The 19,371-nt window shown below is 42.4% G+C and overlaps 1 protein-coding gene across 2 annotated transcripts in view; it reads right to left on the minus strand.

Annotated features, from left to right (window-relative positions):
* Positions 1-19,371, minus strand: part of LOC111243630 (CD109 antigen-like) — a 76,935-nt gene that overhangs the window by 6,255 nt on the left and 51,309 nt on the right. The window contains exons 2-7 of one of the 2 annotated variants that reach the window (XM_022789453.2): positions 5,606-5,769; positions 3,988-4,175; positions 3,603-3,870; positions 2,504-3,071; positions 1,478-2,351; positions 807-984 (exon numbers count right to left, since the gene is read on the minus strand). In XM_022789453.2, the coding sequence (XP_022645188.1) occupies positions 807-984; positions 1,478-2,351; positions 2,504-3,071; positions 3,603-3,870; positions 3,988-4,175; positions 5,606-5,679 (2,150 nt within the window). In that variant the 5' untranslated portion in view covers positions 5,680-5,769. The remainder of the gene's footprint in view (positions 1-806; positions 985-1,477; positions 2,352-2,503; positions 3,072-3,602; positions 3,871-3,987; positions 4,176-5,605; positions 5,770-19,371) is intronic. The other variant, XM_022789454.2, reaches the window with a different exon arrangement.

Raw genomic sequence — 19,371 nt, forward strand, 5'->3', positions numbered from 1 at the left:
GGGATCGGTCAGACACGGAAATCTATAATGCTGTACTATTCATGCCGAAAAGCAGAATAAACACTGAAACATCTCTTCCAAAGCAAATCAATGGGTATTGAAATTGGCTTATAGATTTAAGCATCGGAGTTAATGAACAAGCTGGTACTGATGGTAGTAAGTAGCATAAACAGCTAGTTCATACAGATTAAGTTACCTTGATAGAATAATTATTTTGAAAAAACCATTGAACTGCTAGTATTATGGACTTCCTCTATGGCAAATTGATGGATTAAGCAACACAGGCCTGGAAGGTTCGGGCAAAAGTGTTTCACCGACGGGTACCCGTAGCACACCTCAATAGAGATTGTGATTGATGCGTTTAGTATTTCGAAAGGCAGGCATTGTTGTGTGATGTAAGTTCAGTGAGGGGAGTACCGTGTTCTGCAAAAAAAATCCGTATAATTTTAACATGTTTCGTTTAGTTGTATGTGAGTTAGGTTTTGTTTGTATGTTGAAGTTATGTCGCAGATGCAAGTCGCAAAAGTCGAACTTGTGAAGCTCATGATGTTATTATAACTTGTGCGATAGACCATGGTAGTTGGGGTGAAGAAAATTCGAATTCGTTAGCTAACTCTGCCGCTTCACCAGGGCTGACAGATGGCCGAGGAGGTCACGCTTGACGCCGATGAGACTACCAAGTAACGCCGAGTAGCAGGTACGTTGAGTAATTGGACTACCAATTATTAAAGCCAATTATTAAACTGCCACACGATCGGAAAGCAATTTATAGAAAAGAAGTCATCTTGATGAAACAACCAGGATACCTGGATGTGTGGTCTTTCCATAGCCATGTTTCAGCGAAGTTCTTCCTCAAGCGGACGATATCGGTCATGCTGTTGGCAAAGTTCGAGTCGAGGTGGGGTTCATAGGAGGTGATCTCCTCTATTGGAACAGAATCAGTCTCTGTCGTTTGAAAGTCGTGCAACTCCGAGCGGAACTGGGCTAAAGTTTAATGGGTTAACACTCGTAAGTAATAATGGAAGCAATAGAAGTAGTAGGACAGCTAGTGCTAGTGTCCACAAATGAGCAATACGGAAAAATACTTATTGAAGCTGCAAAGGGAAAACGTTTTGTTATTCGACTCTTTTTAATTTAAGTAATAGCGAGGATAAATTTTTAAGAAAGCGAACTAGCTTATCATAATTACAACGTTGTTAATTAGCGATAAAGCAGCTAAGTGCGTAAAGTTCCCAGTGAGATTATTATGCAAATTAGTATATGCTGCTACGTCTCATTGTTAAAGCGTTTCCACGTAAACGTACGTAAGTTAACTCAGCCGTTTTTCTTACAAGTATAAGTTAAAAGTAGTTTTTACTGAAAACTCGCTGTTTTTTTATTTTTCATACTATATGGTGGCCCGCCTTCTAAGCTAGATTTGTGAGATGTTTCTATTTAAATGCTTTGTTATTATAACTTTAAAAGCTGTCCTACATACCTTCATCCTGTTCAAATAGGAATCCATTCGTTAGAATGATCATGCCAGCGTCCTTAAACAATGCGCCAGCAGTGTACGATCCGGGATACCAGATCGACCTCCTCCGTCGACGACGATAATATTGCGGCCACACCTTGGCCTTCTTACCGGCGTCATAGCTTTCTAATTCCTGCACAACTTGCTGCTCCGAAAGGTCGTTGCCAGTTCGCAGAAGCAACACGCTCTGATCTACTCCAAGGATGCCGACAAAGCTCGACGGGGTGGTTGATACAGTCACTTCTACTCGACTGCCCGGTGACGTCTGTTTCGTGCTTACGGAGACATCAACTGGCGTCCGCAGAATTCCACTTACGTCGAAGTTGACTCCATCGGTGACGATCTCATTGTCCTTACCCACGGTATAAACGACCAGACGTGCTTTTGGCGCTAGCTTGAATGAAGCGGTAAACGCAAAGCGGTATGTGCTTTCATTGCGGAGTGGAATTGTCGCTCCTGTAGCAATACCACCGCGACCCATTACTTGATAGCTGATGTGATCCAGCGGATGTGTCGAGTTCACCTCGAATTCAAGACGATCTCCAACACGAGGGTTTTCCGGTAACATCAGTCTTGCCTGAAGGAATTGGTTCCCAGGTGACTTAGCCGGCATGATTGATTCCAAATAGTAAATTTGCCCCTTGTACTCCGCGTGCATACCGAGCACTACTGTCGTGGGTTTGTTTGGAGGGACAAACTCCAGTCGGATGACTCCGTTCTGAGGTATCCAGTGCTTTTCCTCCACCCATTGTTCCTCGTCGTAGTTGTAGCCGTAGCGAAACGTCAGTTGATTCTCAGGATCCTGGACAGGAGTATCGTCCTGATAAGCAGCTTTGAGCTGAAGCCCACGAAATCATACATTAATGCTAACTTCATTCACCCTATCTTGTCGAAACCAACACGAGATCATGCTAGAGACCAGCAATACTACTATTAATAGGAAGGCGGTATAAGTAATAGCTATAACACTAGGTACTGAACAGCACTTACAAAAGCGGTGTATTTCAGACCGGGCTTGAAAGTATCCGAAGTCTTGACGAGCTCGAAACGCACAGGTTTATCATATATAAACATATAACTGGTGCTATTGTACTTCCTTCCAGTCAGTTCTTCTTCGACGAGGGCAAAAAATTCGATTTCTCGTTGAAAAAAGTCAGTTTTCAACTGCAGTTCTTTGATGATAGTTAGGGGAATGTTCACTTCTCCGTCGATTGGCACTCGCGTCTGGAACTGTTCATAGGGTCGCGGTTTCAATTGCTGATACCGGGACCGCGGAGTTACGGTAAGGGTAACCCAGCCTTTAACTGGCTTACCGTAAGTGTAAGCGGCCTTGACGGTTGCTGTAACTTCCGACTCATTGTATGTTGCATATTTAGGTAGTTCTATCTTAACCTGGAAGGTTGGTAGAACGTACTCAGCCACCTGGAAATTCTTCGAGAACTTTTGCCCGAGCACTTCGCAACGTAGCGTCCAGTCGCCAAGAACAGGATTTTCAGACAGCTCGAACTCGTTACCTAGGACTCCGCGTGTTGTAAACTGTCTTTTCCATGAATGAATCCTATAGAAGTCAACATATGTAGTTGAAAAAATACTATTATAATATGCTCTATCCATCTGAGAGGTCTTTTAGGTATATAATTCTTCATTAGAGTGTCAACTTAGATACAGTTTCACTATTCTCTCTCTATAAATCGGCGTTTGATCAATTATACATAGACAAGTTCCATGAAGCACTACAATTACGAAGGACGCCAACTAGCTAATTGGTTTTTACAATGATAAGATAGCGCCTTTTTTAGTTACTATTCACATTTGCCTAATACGCATACACATTAACACGGTTTAATGCTTGCGAACGAAATACATACTCGTTCTATATTTTGGTATAGGGTAGATCCTCAATAAAATGAAATTAAACGTACATATTACGTAAGCATCCCATAGTTGCTTGAATATAGTACGCTGTAGAATTCGTCCATCGTCTGTTCTAGGGACCTTAAAAACTTGAATCTCCACAGAGTTTTTATATATAATAATAGCGGCTGTAGTTCTGATTACTAAGTTGCCGATGAATTTCATCATCACTTACCTGTTTCCTTTGCCGTCAGTGACCCAGGCGTCGATTGCCCCGGTCACACTCGGCTGCAGGAATGGATCGGTGACAATCATCCGGAACTGTACTCGCTGACCAGGCTTATAAACGGCCTTGTCCGTTTGGATGAACACCGAGTAGCTTTTGTGAACGAAACTCAATTCTGTTTGGTTCTCAAACTGGATCGAACCCGTTCCTTCGGCCTTGAGCGAGTAGTTGCCCGGATTCCAGTCTCCAACCTCAAAGCTAATGATTTCCGTGCGAACTTTGATCGAAGTCAGTATGGAACACACAGTTATTTCGGTATAATCATGGATCATACTGGAATGGTATTGAAATTGACATGAAACATGACCAAAGGTAGTTGTTCAACAGTACTTACGAGGAGGGACTTGCGCGGTCCGTGTAATATAATTAAAGTGGCCACGTTCGTCGTTGCCTTGAATTGAGAGGCGCATATCTACGGGGTTCGGTACGTCTCCGACTGATGCTGCCACGTTGAAGACAACATTTGGCCGAAGAATCGATGGCGCGACAATTGTATAGATACCTCGTTGATTCTGAGCCCCCCTGTAAAGCATTGCAGGCATCACTCATTTTTCGTTATAAATTTAAATAATTTTAGTTGACGACTGTCCTTCAGATAATACTTAAACTAGCCTGCGTAACCTACATTGCTAGAATTGCTCCATATCCCATGTGAGTCCACACCAGCTTACAAGTACTTTTTTGTCCTGCTATTTCTTTTCTGTCAGATAATTGGGTCTCCGATTTTGAAGGAGGAGATCCAGTGATCTGACGCCATCGGTGTCATGTAACTAAGCACGACTTTATTTTCAAATCTGCCGCGAAATTCCACCTGTCTTTGACAGCACCGAGTCCTTTAGATCAAGTCAGTATAATTCAACCAAATAGAGTGGATACGTGGTTGAAAGGGGGAGCTTTAACGTAACTTAAATTTTGCATAGCTTTGTCAATAGTTGAAATCGACACCCAAGCTTGGATTGATAATAGTCCTATTCCACACCAATGTCTACTCCAAGTGTCTGACCATTCAACAGGACATTACCGACCAGGTCGCGCTGCCTTTCTTTAATGTCTTAATTTAAAACGTTCCTCACTGTACCTCACGCACATCGACTGTCGTAAACTTTTTCGCTAGCAATGCCCGACTCGTCAACCTGACAAACCAAAGCTTTCTGTCAAGATAGTCAAGAAGTCCAACATTTCTCAGTTGTAAAGCATAAATGAAACGATCAAACAGGAGAGAGATGGCTGACATCAAAGAAGTGAAAACAATTTGTTAGGCTTCTTCAGCCTTCACTGCTTGCTCTGTCCAGACTTCCTGCGCTTTTTAGCGAATTTTGCACGGACGTCTTTGGTTTCATGTGATAAAATAGGGTATTGCATGCCGGTGATGCTCATTCTTGTGGCTAGATCATAGCAGCTTAAAATTAAGGCCAAACGTGACACGTATATGGAATAATTTTGTAATACTATTCCTGTTTGATTCGTATACATATACTTGCATGCTATAAAGGTAGGAGTGGTTTTATCGTGGTCATATTGATTATTCGATGCCGATTTTCCCTCCTCGCCATATTAAAATACTCTGCTATAGACTTTGCATAAGTATATCGTGCTTATTCGTACGATAGAGATCATGTTTTACTTCGTGTGGCGATTTTTTGGCATTTAAATTTTGAGTAGACGGCTTCAAACTTCACGGTGAGCAAAAACCCGCTATTTGACTAAGCGAACAAGATTCACTTTTTTTAGTTTTGGTTCTTCAGGCCAGCTAGAGCGCATCAAGTCTTTAAAATCATACTAGACCGGTATTTTTTGTTTAGCGCTGATAACTCGTATTCGCCCATTTGCAATCGTTCGGTTATATCTACAATACCACGTAACGTAGCGATATCCAAGACGCACCTCCCAATAACTAACTACGTATTATTCACGTACATAAAAAAAGTTTCGGTCGGGACGTTTTTTCTTACCAGCTGAGTTCCGACGTGTAGGCAAGCAGTCCAGTCAGAGCAAGGAGCAGGCGGCCACCGTGCGGCACCGCCATCTTTGAATGACCTCCGTCAGTGTTTCAAAAATATTACACTCCAATAACCTCCAGCTCCAGTTTGCCCTGTTGTGCCGGGGCGCTTTCGACCTGAAATGAGAGAAATCGAAACGAACAAAAAATATGCTATTTTTTGGCATGCTACCACATAGAAATGCTGCGGATAACAACTACATTTGATAACACTTTACGTAGAATGCCCGCCGTTAATTTTCGATTTTGACAGAGTGAGGCATTATTTAATAAGGCTTCGACATTAAAGTTAACGGAAAAGCTTATCTCATTGGTGGCTAACGGCATAGTACATACACCAAGAGCGCAAGCTTCACATCGTTGATTTAAGTCAGCCAACTTTTAGTCCTAATCGAAAACTTAGGCAACAACGATTATCGATGTTTTGGTCCTCTTCTAAAATCCCTAGCCGAAGACAGCGTCTAAGCTATTTATCTATGCATAGATTTAATTGATTACGACGTTCCCCATTACAAAACGCAGTTGATACTGATTTTTCATAGCGGTAACATTAAATTTATAATTTTATTTAACGTATTTATTACCATATCTCTCCTATAAAATATAATACAGGCTTTGATTTGACGAGCTAGGCTTCAAGTACTTGAAAAAAAAGATATGAACTGCACGAAATTTAAAATCCGCTGATTTTAAGAAAAGTCCACGAAAAAACTACGGTGTCAGCTCTCGACATCAGGGGTGTGCGCTTGTAATATCTACTGTCTAACAGACTTTCTATGCTTATGTCCACTTTCGTTCCATTTTCATACCATTACATCACAAACGATAACCCGAACCCCGATACCCCGCAATCTTCCTACTAAATATTCATTGACACTTAAAAAAAATCGCGCTTCGTCTTCTCAAATCCGTACGATTCTCCCACTTCCTGTTATGATAGAAAGATATGTGTATTATATATAACCCATATGGCAGGATAACATTTGATGAGCATAAGCCCTACCATGTATTATCGGTGATCGGCCTCTTGTCCCGTGTCAAGCGGTACCTGCTCGTCATCATGAATCGTTTTCGCATATGTGTGTGTGTGTTGTGTGGGGACGGCCTAACGAACAAAGGTGACAAAGGCTCTGAAGCAACGGGTGTGAATGAAAACCGGCTTCTGCCACGGCTTTCGCCCGCGCGCCCAGACTGATTCAAGGCAAAGACGAACAATATCTCTATCTATGAAGTAATCAGGATAGCTGTAAAACCATGATCTAGACGACTCAGTCACCGTTGGGATCTTTATGTTGTGCTCCGTGGGCCTTCGTTTACTTTTTGCACACCTGCTCTTTACTCACTTACAGGCCATGATTATACCAGACACAGACAGCTTGCCATTTTTTGCGCCGGGGAACGAAGTGGGTTGGAAAAAAGGGGAAGGGGAGTAGATTTAGCGAATAATTGTGAATGTCTCACCCAGCGTATCTGTTCTACTTCACCTATAGCCAACAATGATATAGCTATTCAAAGAGCAGAAACGATGAAGCACATGCAATAATACAATGATGATAGTGTCAACTACCTGCTTGATCAATTCTAGTAAGATGCACACTATTCATGGCTACCGACGACCGTTGCACGTTTTTTGTCGATTAGGCAAAAGAGCGACTAAATAAAACCCAACGCGTGAGCAGGCTTGCCCCACAGGGCTGGGTGGCATGCCACATAAAGTTAGCAGTCAACGGTCGAATCGACCAAATGCAAAGATGGTGATCTCTTCTCGCTGTTAATTCCACGCGACGTCAGGCATCTGTATCGACGACGGCGCAGTGGGGTATTGTCCAAACAGTAATAGTCCCTACGATAGCAGCAATGGCAAGCAGAAGAAGAGATCAAGATCAAATGAACGAGTCAAAAAATATCCTTTTTTTAACTATTTTTTAAAAGTAGTTGCTTTCAGAAGTCTATAAAATCTCGAATAAAGGGCTTACACCATACCGTGCCTCCGTACAAAATTCTGTACACAAATGTTCCGTGTAACGCTTGCTGCTATACAACGTCCAGCATTCTCTGAACGACGCTGTAATTCATGGAAAATCAATTGATTTACTTCCGTTGTTGTCGTCGCACAGATCTCCCACGCTTCTAACGCCAGCGCAATTACGTGTATCTTTACTGTCAATCGTTATACTGTATTGGAGTAATAGTCACTACTTCTATAGTCTTTTTCTGAGTTTATGGCTTGTCAACAAAGAGGTGTGATTGCTTGGAACGCTGCCGGATGCCAAGTGTTACCAAGAGCGATTAATCTATGGACATTTGCATAGGAAAGACTACTGAATCCAATGACTGTAGAAGCATGTCACAACAACGACGACGACGACGACGACGACGACGATGACGTCCTACAAAACGTCATCGTCGTGTCCCTCTCAAACAGCTCCACGCCTTCTAATAGCGAAGGTTGCATATCAGAACAAACATGTATGGATATCATTACCTAATGTTGTATTGAACTAAAAAGAAAACTCGCCTCGAACACTTTGGCATCCGTATGGACAAATTGCTCGATAGATCTAAACCTTGGGCTCATGTTGAAAGATATCGGATGAAGGTGGCTATGCAAGACTCGGTCTATTTTATAGTGATCAGGCTTCCTGAACACGACATAACTACTAATGTGTTTTCTTATACACAAGCTACTGAGAAATGCCACACTTGATTCCACAGCAGACGTTCTCCAGACGATTTCCCAGCAGTAACGTTTGCGACACCGCGTTTTTCTAGGAAGGATTTTAGGGAGCGATTTTGGGCTTAGTTAACTTTCTGTAATAATAAATGTTGATCAGTAACGTTTTCCCTTTCAATATTGCTCTGGCATTCTAAAAAAAAGTGAAGAAATTCACCCATTAAGGAAAACAAATACATTATCACTCCAGATTTTGGAAGAATAACATCCGCTGAAAGAAAGTTTTAAAGTATCTTTTTTAGCGCGAAAGTCGTTTAAATTACGTGTCGATATCGATAAAAAAAAAGTTGCAGTACAAAGGACGCTTCAGTTTATAGTGTATATCTCTATACACTGTAACTTCCAGAGAAAAAAAAAAAAAAGTGGTTACTCTTAAGTAGGCAGGTCTGCTGAAACGTCTGGCCCTGTCTCTATTACCCTTCGACCTTATTAGTGCCAGACCTCTACCCAGTTGCTTGAGGTATACCGAGCATTTCACTCATATTAGTTTTTACCACTTTCTATCATATTTTAGTGCGCTGGGGTGCGGAGTATCCATCTTCTATTGAACGGCTCCAGATCCTAAACGTCAATGACTTGCGTTCTGTATCCAATGTCGCTTAGTTAGCCTCAGTCAGGCATATCTGGAGTCAGCATAATTTTCTTAATATCAATCATATCCATAAGCTTAAATTATAGTCTATAGCATCCCGAGCAAAAATAGTTTAGTCCCTTTCATTGCATTGCAAATGCCAATTGTAGCATCAGTTAGAACTCCAATTACCAGCTGTCTATTATGTGGAACTATCTATCTGAATAGAAATATCAGTCTGTCCTGTGAAATCAGACCTCTAACTGGGAAGATTGTTTTCAACCTTCTGATAGGTCTTTTTCCGACCCCTTGCTATTCGGTCCTTTTGATACTTGATTCGAGCTATACCTTTATTCTGTATTCAACCTTGTTAACATAAATCTTTAATGTATTATACGATTAGTTCACATTTTGTAGATGATTCAACTGAAAATCCATACCACAATGCTTTTTTTTTTAAATGTTTTTATTTATAGTGGCAAATTTTTACTAAATAAATGTTTTTAGGTTTACGTCTGGCAATGCGTTAAGCATTTTTTCTAAATGATCAGCTACATCTAATTGAACACAAAATGTGCTTACGCCTGGTTTTGAACCTAAGCCATTTCACTTATCCATTACGTTAGTATGCCGACCCCCGCATCATCATCACAGGAACTCCAAATTTGCGCTGAGTCACCCTTCTGCGTACTGTTCCTTTTTATCTATGAGTTGACATAATACTTTTCGCAAACAGGTCTATATAGAACTGCTGTCTATTCGAAGTTCACCTACTTCGACAGTGTCGTCCCTCATGCCTGTTTGTTTCCTATAGAAGAGCTACTGTCACTATGGCTTTTAATACAGACGAGCGCGTCAATAACGTATGATAATAATGAACCGAAGATGCTCGGAAGCTTAGTTGTGTCCCGTAAGTTTTATTAACTTCAAACGCCGCCGTCAGCAGCTTTGGCAAAACATCGCCAGCCGGTAGTAGCGGTGGCTGGTATTTGTAGTAGCGGCGAATCAAAGTTAGGATCACTTCGTGCCCCCTTCCTGCCGAGTATTGCAGTACCTCCTTTGATGTCAGCCGATGTTCTCACAGCCCGAAGGACCTCATTGGTAGCAGACGTAGCAACTTCAGCAGCATTGAAGTCACTTATTCGTCCACGCCCGCCGTCTTCGTAATCGTTCTTTCGAGTTGATCGTTGCCGATGTCACTTAGTACTACGAAGGCGACAACATTATTATCATCTCATTTGACGAAGGAACTGTGTGAAAGGCTGAACTGTACTCGTAAGCGCAACATCACCGTTGTATCGCCAATTCGAATCGAAAGATGGTCGTTGACAGGTCAAAGCATCGGCACTCGGAAGAAGCGGAACTTCCGCGCAACAAACGACGATCATCGGACGAATATGCATGAATCCACTAAACGATACTGCCTGCTGGGCCAGTAGCTGGGGTCATGACGAAACGCTCACCAGCTCTTTAGAAGGAGAAAACGCTACGTAGAGCTGAACTTGTCGATAGAAGTACTGAAATCAAGCAAATAGGACAATACTCAAACAGATTGTAAAAAAACAATCAAATGACAACACCGTACGGTGACACTTTATAGAAAGAGCTAAATGCCTTCGCAGTTAAATGCCCTCCCCCCCCCCCCACTGGTTTATAGCTAATGGACGCTATCGCAGCGTCCTTATGGAGTGGGGAATGCCTCCAACGGTATCATCTCCAACCACCACCGTTTGACCATATATGACCAACCCCACGTGGTCGCCAATTTTACATCGGCGATGTTGGAAGCCCCACCGAGGTCGTTCAGGCTGTAAATAGCTCACGGTGTGTAATCTTGTCGACATTCCATAGACGTTTCGAGTCTAGTTGTCGTTTAGTTCACTCTGCTGCGTGAGTTTGCGTGGCCTAACGGGCCAGCCACGTGTGGAACCGCCAACCGTCGCTGTAGGCACAAGCGGCCCCGCGTGCTCCGGGGGAGCGAACGGGAGTCACAAAAGCAGCCATAACCATAATCACAGCGACAGCTGCAGCGACTGGACATTCGTCTGCGCTTCTGTCGCACTACAAATATAAAACCATTCTATTTACAGAACGTGAAATTAGCGACCAACAAGGAAGGTGTCCCCGTGCCGATAACGTGCACTTATCGACACCTATTCACAGACATGTGTGCATATAGGGGGCTAACAACACTCATTCCCGTGTACATAATCGAATGCATCAAACACATTCAATAGCTAGTCGTTCACAATGATGGGGCAATTTTCTTCTGCCACAGCACGCCATGACACCGTTTATAGCTCGATGGATGTTTGGTAGTTCTAGTAATTTTATGTAAATGTGTATCTCTCCAAGACGAAAACGGAAAGCTCAAACTTAGTATACGGAAAGAATGAAAACAACAATTTATTACAGAGCGATATTTTTGCTAAAGAGTCCTGTGCGAGTACAATTGTGTACCAAAATAACATGATGCAGTAGACCGTGTTGTACTGGCCATGAACGCGCCACGCCTATCAATTGGCTCCATGCTATGCATGTAACCGCATACCTAACCGTCCGGCGTATACGGCGGATCCGGGAACTAGCGTCACAGCTACTCGTGATCTTAACTGTTCTACCTGTGGCTAAACGCAGCTCCGTGAACCCTAAAATCTTGGTGAAGGTGGAGCACAGTCACGACGGACCAAAAGGATGACGCCACCACCTTAATATTGTCGTTTCGTTACATGTTATCTTGTTTCGTTGTTGCTCTAGGAGGGTTCGAGCTAGCAAAAACAATTTTCCGGATGGGTGTCTCTGAGCTAGCTGCCTAAATGTACTCCGCAAACGTATATAGATATAATGAGGGTACGATAGTAATTCAAACAAAACTTTATAGCAGACCATTTGTAAATAATGGCAAGGGACGCTCATGCTGCGCGTAGAGGGCGCTCGTACTAAGTAGAAAATTATAAGAGTTTTTCAAGCAGGCTTGAAAAACAATTGATCTGGCGACTCTTGCTTCGCCCATCGCACATGCACTACGTGCTTAAAGCGCAAACGGTGCAGTATGTAAGACTTTTCATTGCGTATTGAAGGACAGCGTCGAATCAGGGTCTGCGATTTCGGTTGTGTATTTCAGTACACACGCGATATGATTGCCTTGTCCAGGCTCCATCATACTCTAACGCGAGGCATGTCAAGCAGTGGTTAGGTTTAATGAGAAAAATTGTCCTTTGCCGCCCTTTCGCTCTTTTTTTAAGTCCTAGTATGCGCTCACAGCGCAAAAAAGCGTTTAATAACTGATTGATGACTATTGTCAAGCCATACTAGAAATACTGGCTAGCCCAAGAATCGTCTGTTTTACCTAATGTATTTACTTGTCAGCATTGGGCTTTGTGAGCAATTGCTTACCTATAATCTGGTAAAAGAATTTGGCCCATCGAAAAAAAACGCATCACATATATGACTGCAAACATACTACTTGACAGAGGCAGTAGGCAAAAACCTATGTAACTGAAAAGTAACGCCGGGGGGGGGGGACGGGGGTCAGTTTCGTACCCTTTGATCCGTAGTACTATTTTCAAGTTCATGAAATGTATCTGCTGAATTATATCATCAGTATCAAAAACTTAGCACAGTGTAAAGTAATCATACAAAACTCTCGTCGATACGAGAGTTTTGTATGATTACTTTATCGCATTGTTATCTAAGAATGAGCTGTTTTATAATTAATTAATAAATGCAGTTTGAACAATGTAATAATACTAGATATAAAGCGCTCCCGTGTCGCTTAAATCTGTGCGTCATCCGTTGTCCGTATCGACAACCATTACCAACTGACGCAGTACCGTAACAAAAATGGTTTTCAATGGACAGACAAACAAACCTTCTTTCAGCTCGATGCAAAAAATGGGTTGAGACGACTGATCGATACTTTTACTAATCAGTTCAATTGATCAGTAACAGTGTACAATTCAGCATTATGCTGCGATGGCGTCCATCCACCATAAATAATGCTTAACCCATCTTGCGCAAGGTCAATTCACCCGCGCGTGATAAATGCTGGGCCAGCTATCGCGACAAATTTGTTACCTGCAATCCAAGACTCTGTGGCAACGTATAATTCCGTCATAAACGTCACTTCTTCAACCGAACAGGGTGTGAATTGGGCATGAAAGTGTATAGCTTTTTCCTAGGTAGGGCGGTATTACGCTAGAATCCTGAGCAATTGACGCATCTCTCCGATTTGGTACGCAATAAAAGGCTATAAATTATAAGGAGAATATAAAGGCTAGAGCGGTTGATCCGAAGGTGATGTGTCTGTAAAAAATCAGTTGTCATCCTGTTTGAAATCTTGCATGTGATTCGCTCTAGACTGAACTGATCCGGTTGCTCTAAGCTGTTAGATGCATAGATGCGCCGTACATAACTACTCAACATACGCAGAGAGTACTAGTGGTACCTCATCGCGAGACCCTTCCAACTATGCCCATAAACGAAGATACCATTAATGAGTTACCACGGTGACATACACTGGACAAAAAGCATCCAATGCTGGAATCTGTGTTAATGTGATTATATGCGTTTATAGTAGATACAGATAGATCTTCATTGACAATATATTAAAGTGACCAATTTACATATATATATCATTTATCGTTAGGTTAGCTTTACATGCGGATGTGGGCTCGCGCTATCATTCAACAAGATGGTTAAATAATGAATATCAACAATAGCAATCAAGCAACAAGGCTGACACGAAGTCAACTGAAGACGTAATAGAAGACAGCTTGCTTACTCTAATGTAGAGGGAAACAATATCTATTGCGTAAACGCAAAAACCTCTTAATTACGCTAGGTCAGAGCGGTTATAGGGACATTCGCATAACGGCCATAAGGCTTCAGATACATTTCGTGATCGTCGGGTTTTCACCCGTGGCTCAAGCCAATCTGCTAGAAGGATCACGACAAGACCAACAGCTGTCTTAGTTACTTCGCTCGGTAGCAAGCCCGTACACTATACATAATAATACTTACAACCCACAAATTACTTGCATAACTGCCCGGTGGTAAACTGAGGCAGGCTACGGACCGTTACGTTTGACAGCCGTTTCCACATAAATAGGTATCGTCCAAAAAAAAACCGAGTACGGTGTATTTCTAAAAACACACAGAAACAGACATCGACAGTCATCGAAATATTCACTCGGCCTGTATAAATGGGCCTACCATATTCTTATATTTCTTTGTAACCTGGTGCCCTCTTCGGCCGGGAATTTACGTCCTTAATAGTAGGCATCAACTGCTCCTCAACCAGCGTCCATTATCTATCCGAATAATCATTAAAGTAACGACAATGCATATTAAATATAAATGATAAGATGATATTTACGTAATTTTATAGATTATTGTTTAACCGTCGTCCGTGCTGCCACCCTGGTTTGTCTAACAACAGCCCTCGAAGAGTCATTGCAAACTCAACCTCGCTAACTTATTGAAATGCTGAAGCGAAATAAGGAAAAGCAGTAAACGTTTCCCATTCTGCTCAAATCATTCCATAAGAATATCGCCGTCGTAGTGACCTTTATACCTACCCAAAGTTTTACTACTCTAATAAATCGTTAAGTTTATGTTCATCTTGGCAAATCAAGCCAACGCTGGACGTAAGTCTTCTTTCGTTTCTGACCAACACGATACGTTTCAGTATCTGCAATAGCAGAATTATTTCTCAAACGACGTCTTAAGCATCCTACTTCGGTACGGTGAAACGCATGAAAGCATACTCGCACGAAAGCAGACGAACACCGTTGGGAGCACTTTAATAAACGAGAGGCGTGAAACGAAAAGATTCGTGACTTCTTCGGGCCTATTAGCCGGCCTGTTCGTTACGGCCGATCATAACCGAACGGAGTGGTCATCTGGGTCATTGGTGCAGGCGGCGTTCTTAACAGCCGCATGATTTAATTGTCCCATATTGACTACTAAATACTTGTTTTTACCTAACGAAACATTGCCTATCCATGAGACGTTAATCTAACCCATTTTTGTTCACGTTGGCTAATCTTTTTACATAATAATATATGGTGCGTACTGATAATAAAACTGTAGAAGCCTATATTGTAGTTTACTGTTGTGTGCTGGCAAACATGAATTCTGTAAATTTTTGCTACAGATAATATATATTTCTGCATGCCTGCGTCCGTTTTCATTATATATGTAGTGGCTGTGTGAGATTTTTCTCGGCGTGCTAATCTGGGTGTAAAAAAAATGTTAACTTATTGTGACCCTAAGGACGGACCCAAGCTCGTGACCATGCGATGCCCTGCGTTTCACTTAGGATGAAACACTATTCGTTGTAGTGTAACTCGCGCTACCACTGTGGCCTACGAGCTTGGTTCCACCGACTCGTTCCCATGTCAGTTCCGTAAGACCTCGCCGCCATCTTATCTTTGCGACGAGCGTTTTACAAATGAGGAACATATCGAAATGAACTAGACCTCTGCAATTTCGTCTGCGCGTTCGAAGCGACTGTTTCCTCTGCTATAAAGACTACTGCTAGCGATGTATGTAGATAGCCATGGACACGCATATTCAATTGTTACTTAGCTTGAGCACATACGAGCTATACGAATTTGTATAAATAAAGTAATTTTGTAAGTTCAGAAGATTTCAATCTCACAGAAGTGAAGTGACGACGAAAACGCACAGATGCGAACCTAAACATAAAAATGTACATAATAGATCCGGCTGATCGAATTTGTTTATAGTTATTTTTTCCTTTTCTACAATTCGGCTGTTGTACTGAACGCTCCTCACCACTCTGGCCACCAGAAGCTGCTATTGCTGCGGCCTCTAGATCTATCCGATCTTTGCCAATCTCTGCCGATTTTCCTACACTATGTAAAATCATCACCCCCGGAAAGAAACAAGCCGATCTTATCCAGCGACGCGAAGACAATGACCAAAACAGATATCGACATACGTTCGGACACCGTCAACGGCTATTTTCGTCTTAGTACCTTTGTTAGGATCAACATTTATTCGGATCGGTTGCTGTGACACCGGAAAATCATACGAAAAAAAGCAACCCCTCTAAAGCGGGAATCGCTTCGGGACTAACTGAATCTACCTGTAAGTCGGTTGCTGCGTTCCTATTCTAAGAAGACGTCCAACCAAAAGCAACAGGACCAACCACAGCTACCGCAGGCGACCATACAACGGTTCGCCGTACTCAGCCCGCCTCCCGGTCATTTACCTCGATCTTCTTGTTGGCGTTTGTTTGAAATTTGTTTAAAATCTACCGCTTCAGTAGCATGACGACCCGTTTTCTCCAAATTCGACCGCGCCTGATCGCTGGGTACCACAAATGGGTGACAGGACACCTTTCGATCGGACCAACCCGTCTACAATGCGCCAGTACAATGAAAAGACAAACATTTTGGACGGACTCAGGGTACAAATGGGATTCAAGCAATTGAATTATTTTGTCAGAGCGCCGATCAAATAGGCCGTGACCTCCTCTTGCGTCTTTGACCGCCCGCACAGAGCTGGTTAATATTTAATCTTCAACTACTGCCCAGGCGCACTTTTACTTCACATACTTTATTTTACCTTACAGTCGTTGGCCCGGCCGAACATACCTTTTTCTAACTCATGTGCAGATTAGAGCGTGATGATACTGCTGTTATCCTTAAAGTAATAATCGCGGCCCACGCACGACGTGTAATCAAACATGGATCTTTGTGTGCTTACGTCCTGATCTAGTAATGCTGAATATCGTGCTTATCGTTCATGTAAGACTAGAGCATCGCTACTAGTTTGATTGTGTAACATCAAATCTTCTCATGAACGTAGTTTGCCGTATGGCTGCAAAGGGTCCTATTTGTTGTAGGTTTGAGTGTGTGTTAGGACCAAAGATGATAATATTATCATGTTTCTCTGCTATATCTTATGTAGGGGTAGACGTTATTAAAACAGGTAGGTAACCTAGAAAAAAAAAGATCTCATCCTTAATATTTTCCTCTGACTGCAATAACAATAAAAATCAACGACTTGTACAGTTACTTGCTTAGGCGTTAGTTGCTGCAGAGTCTCCTTTGCTTAGTAGCCAGTGCTTTCTGGAGAATTCACAGAGTTTTCCTAAATGGGAGCACTCTAATTGACAATTAAGGCTATTATAAACGTCACACATTGTACTTAGCCGGAGACCCCCTCATTGTAATCGAGCACCGCTCATAAAGGGGTTCGAAAGTTACGCGCTGTTTACTACTGCGAACAAGTTGCAACCAGTAAGCGACAATGATATTACACCCACTCGAGCTGTCCAACCCGATCTTCTTACAGCCGCATGACGCAGCTGTTGGTGACGCATGGCGTAATGAATGAAGACTCCAACAATAAAGTGAAAACCAAAACACTAACTGGCAGGGCAATCGCAGGCGAAGATGACATCGTGTTATGAAGTCGGGCGCGTTCAAGGCTGGCGTCGACTTCATGCGCTTCGAGGTACATTCGCGTTGCCATAAAAATGTATTTGCAATATAGAATTCTTTCCAGCGCGTTGACATTTCAGTCTCATGTTGACGTCAGCTGTTCAGCTATTAGGTTCCCCTGTATCCATAGTATGATCGTTCCTTAGAATTACCGGGAAAACAAGATCTGGAAATACGGCAAAAGTTGAAGACGTTGATATTGACGCACACGTGTATTGCCCTTCGGGTAGTCTTCGATCATATGAATCCTGTGGTTCTCCTTAATTAACAATAAACATTGACTTGTGAGAATTTTTTTCACGTGATTTCGTTGCGTACAATGTAATGAGCATAAACAAGATGAGTTACTAAATCCTTCTAAACAGATGCTCAAAAAAGCTTATAGTCGTTATAATAATAATAATAATAGAATGTAACATATGGGACCAGCTGCCTCTGTAGGGAACAGCTCCGTCATTGTCAAACACTTAAATTGCGATTATTTTGCCTAATCGCGTTCACCGACGCCACAGTATGCATGTTTTTGCAATAGAACTGAGCGTACCGCACGCGTTGACTGCAACAAAACGCACGCAGGCCTAGGCCTAGGCCTTGACTTGTCAAACTAGTAGTTCGTCTTACCGCAAGATAACTTTGTTGTCTGTCAGCCATCATAAAATCCTCTTTTTGGACACTATTGGAACACCAAAAGCTTGGACGCTCATTGTCATAGGGTGACAGCTGAACGAATCTGTCTATTCGCGGATATACGAATTGATCAACATCTATTACAGCATTCATTAAATCGCCTATCACATTAAACGTAGCTTAACATTGGTGGCCGTCTCACCGCTGGTGTCACATCAGGACAAAAAAAAAATTGTCGCATGTTCGTCATGTAAAACTAGCCACATCAACAGCTACAGGAGTAGACTAGGCAGATTAGTGCCTAGAAAATACTATGCTATTTTCTCGAGTGTCTGCATGTACGTGCGATTTCTTACAGATAACATACAGATATTGCTTTCCTTGAAGACATCGTAATTGAGATAGCAAACCCAGAGCTGATCTCGTTCAGAACTGACCCCGACGCGAGGCCCGTAAATCTAGCACATTAATCTTTATTCGCTACGCGGGCACGATCCTTTCAGAACAGCCCCTTGAGGATGTATGCCTCTCGGCACTTTTGTCCATTGAAGAAATCCGAAAGCAACTGATAACATAAGCGCATACCGCCTACGCAAACTAACTTTACGTAGCTTCTCACACACGTTGCGTGGCCGACGGAAACTGCCGGCTAGGTAAGAACAAGAGGTCGATGCGGCACTCGAATAAACAATGAATAATTGCGTTGAATGGCATTGCTGTCGCCGCTTTGCGTAATAGTACGTAATACTGAATAAAGCACTGGCTTTAAAGGTCAACAACTGCAGATCTAGTTATAACTATGATTCTTACCGATTTTGCCCCTTTCTCCCTAGACAGGTAGTTTATATTGTACAATGGAAGCGTGAGATGAATGCGGAATTTTGCAATTCCTCTTTGTCGACAAGACTCAAATAGACAGAGCTGAGGATCTGACTGAGTTATATGTAATTCATGTGCCAGTATAGGTCAGTTCGATGGGAAGAAGCCTGAGATTTGGGGCGCTAGAGGCGAGAAGGGACCATTTTATATTACTGTTACAGTAAGCCACTTAAGCAGCATTCTGCCCCCTGGTGCAAACGACCTAGCTGAGCGGATGGAACTCGACAAACGGAAGAAACCCTGAAAAAGAGAGGTCTATATACTGAACGAAAGAGACATTGCTTGTGGATTCTGAGAGGTAGCCCGTTTACGTACGTGCTTTTAATAGCTATGCTTGAATTTGGAGAAGCAGACAGGGGACTACAGAAAAAAAAGACTATGAATGGCCGTACGACCAGCGCATTCTGCCTCTACACTATTGAAATAACTAG

This window comes from Varroa destructor, unplaced genomic scaffold (genome assembly GCF_002443255.2).
Source record: "Varroa destructor unplaced genomic scaffold, Vdes_3.0 BEIS01000002.1, whole genome shotgun sequence".
Taxonomy (NCBI): Eukaryota; Metazoa; Arthropoda; class Arachnida; order Mesostigmata; family Varroidae; genus Varroa; species Varroa destructor.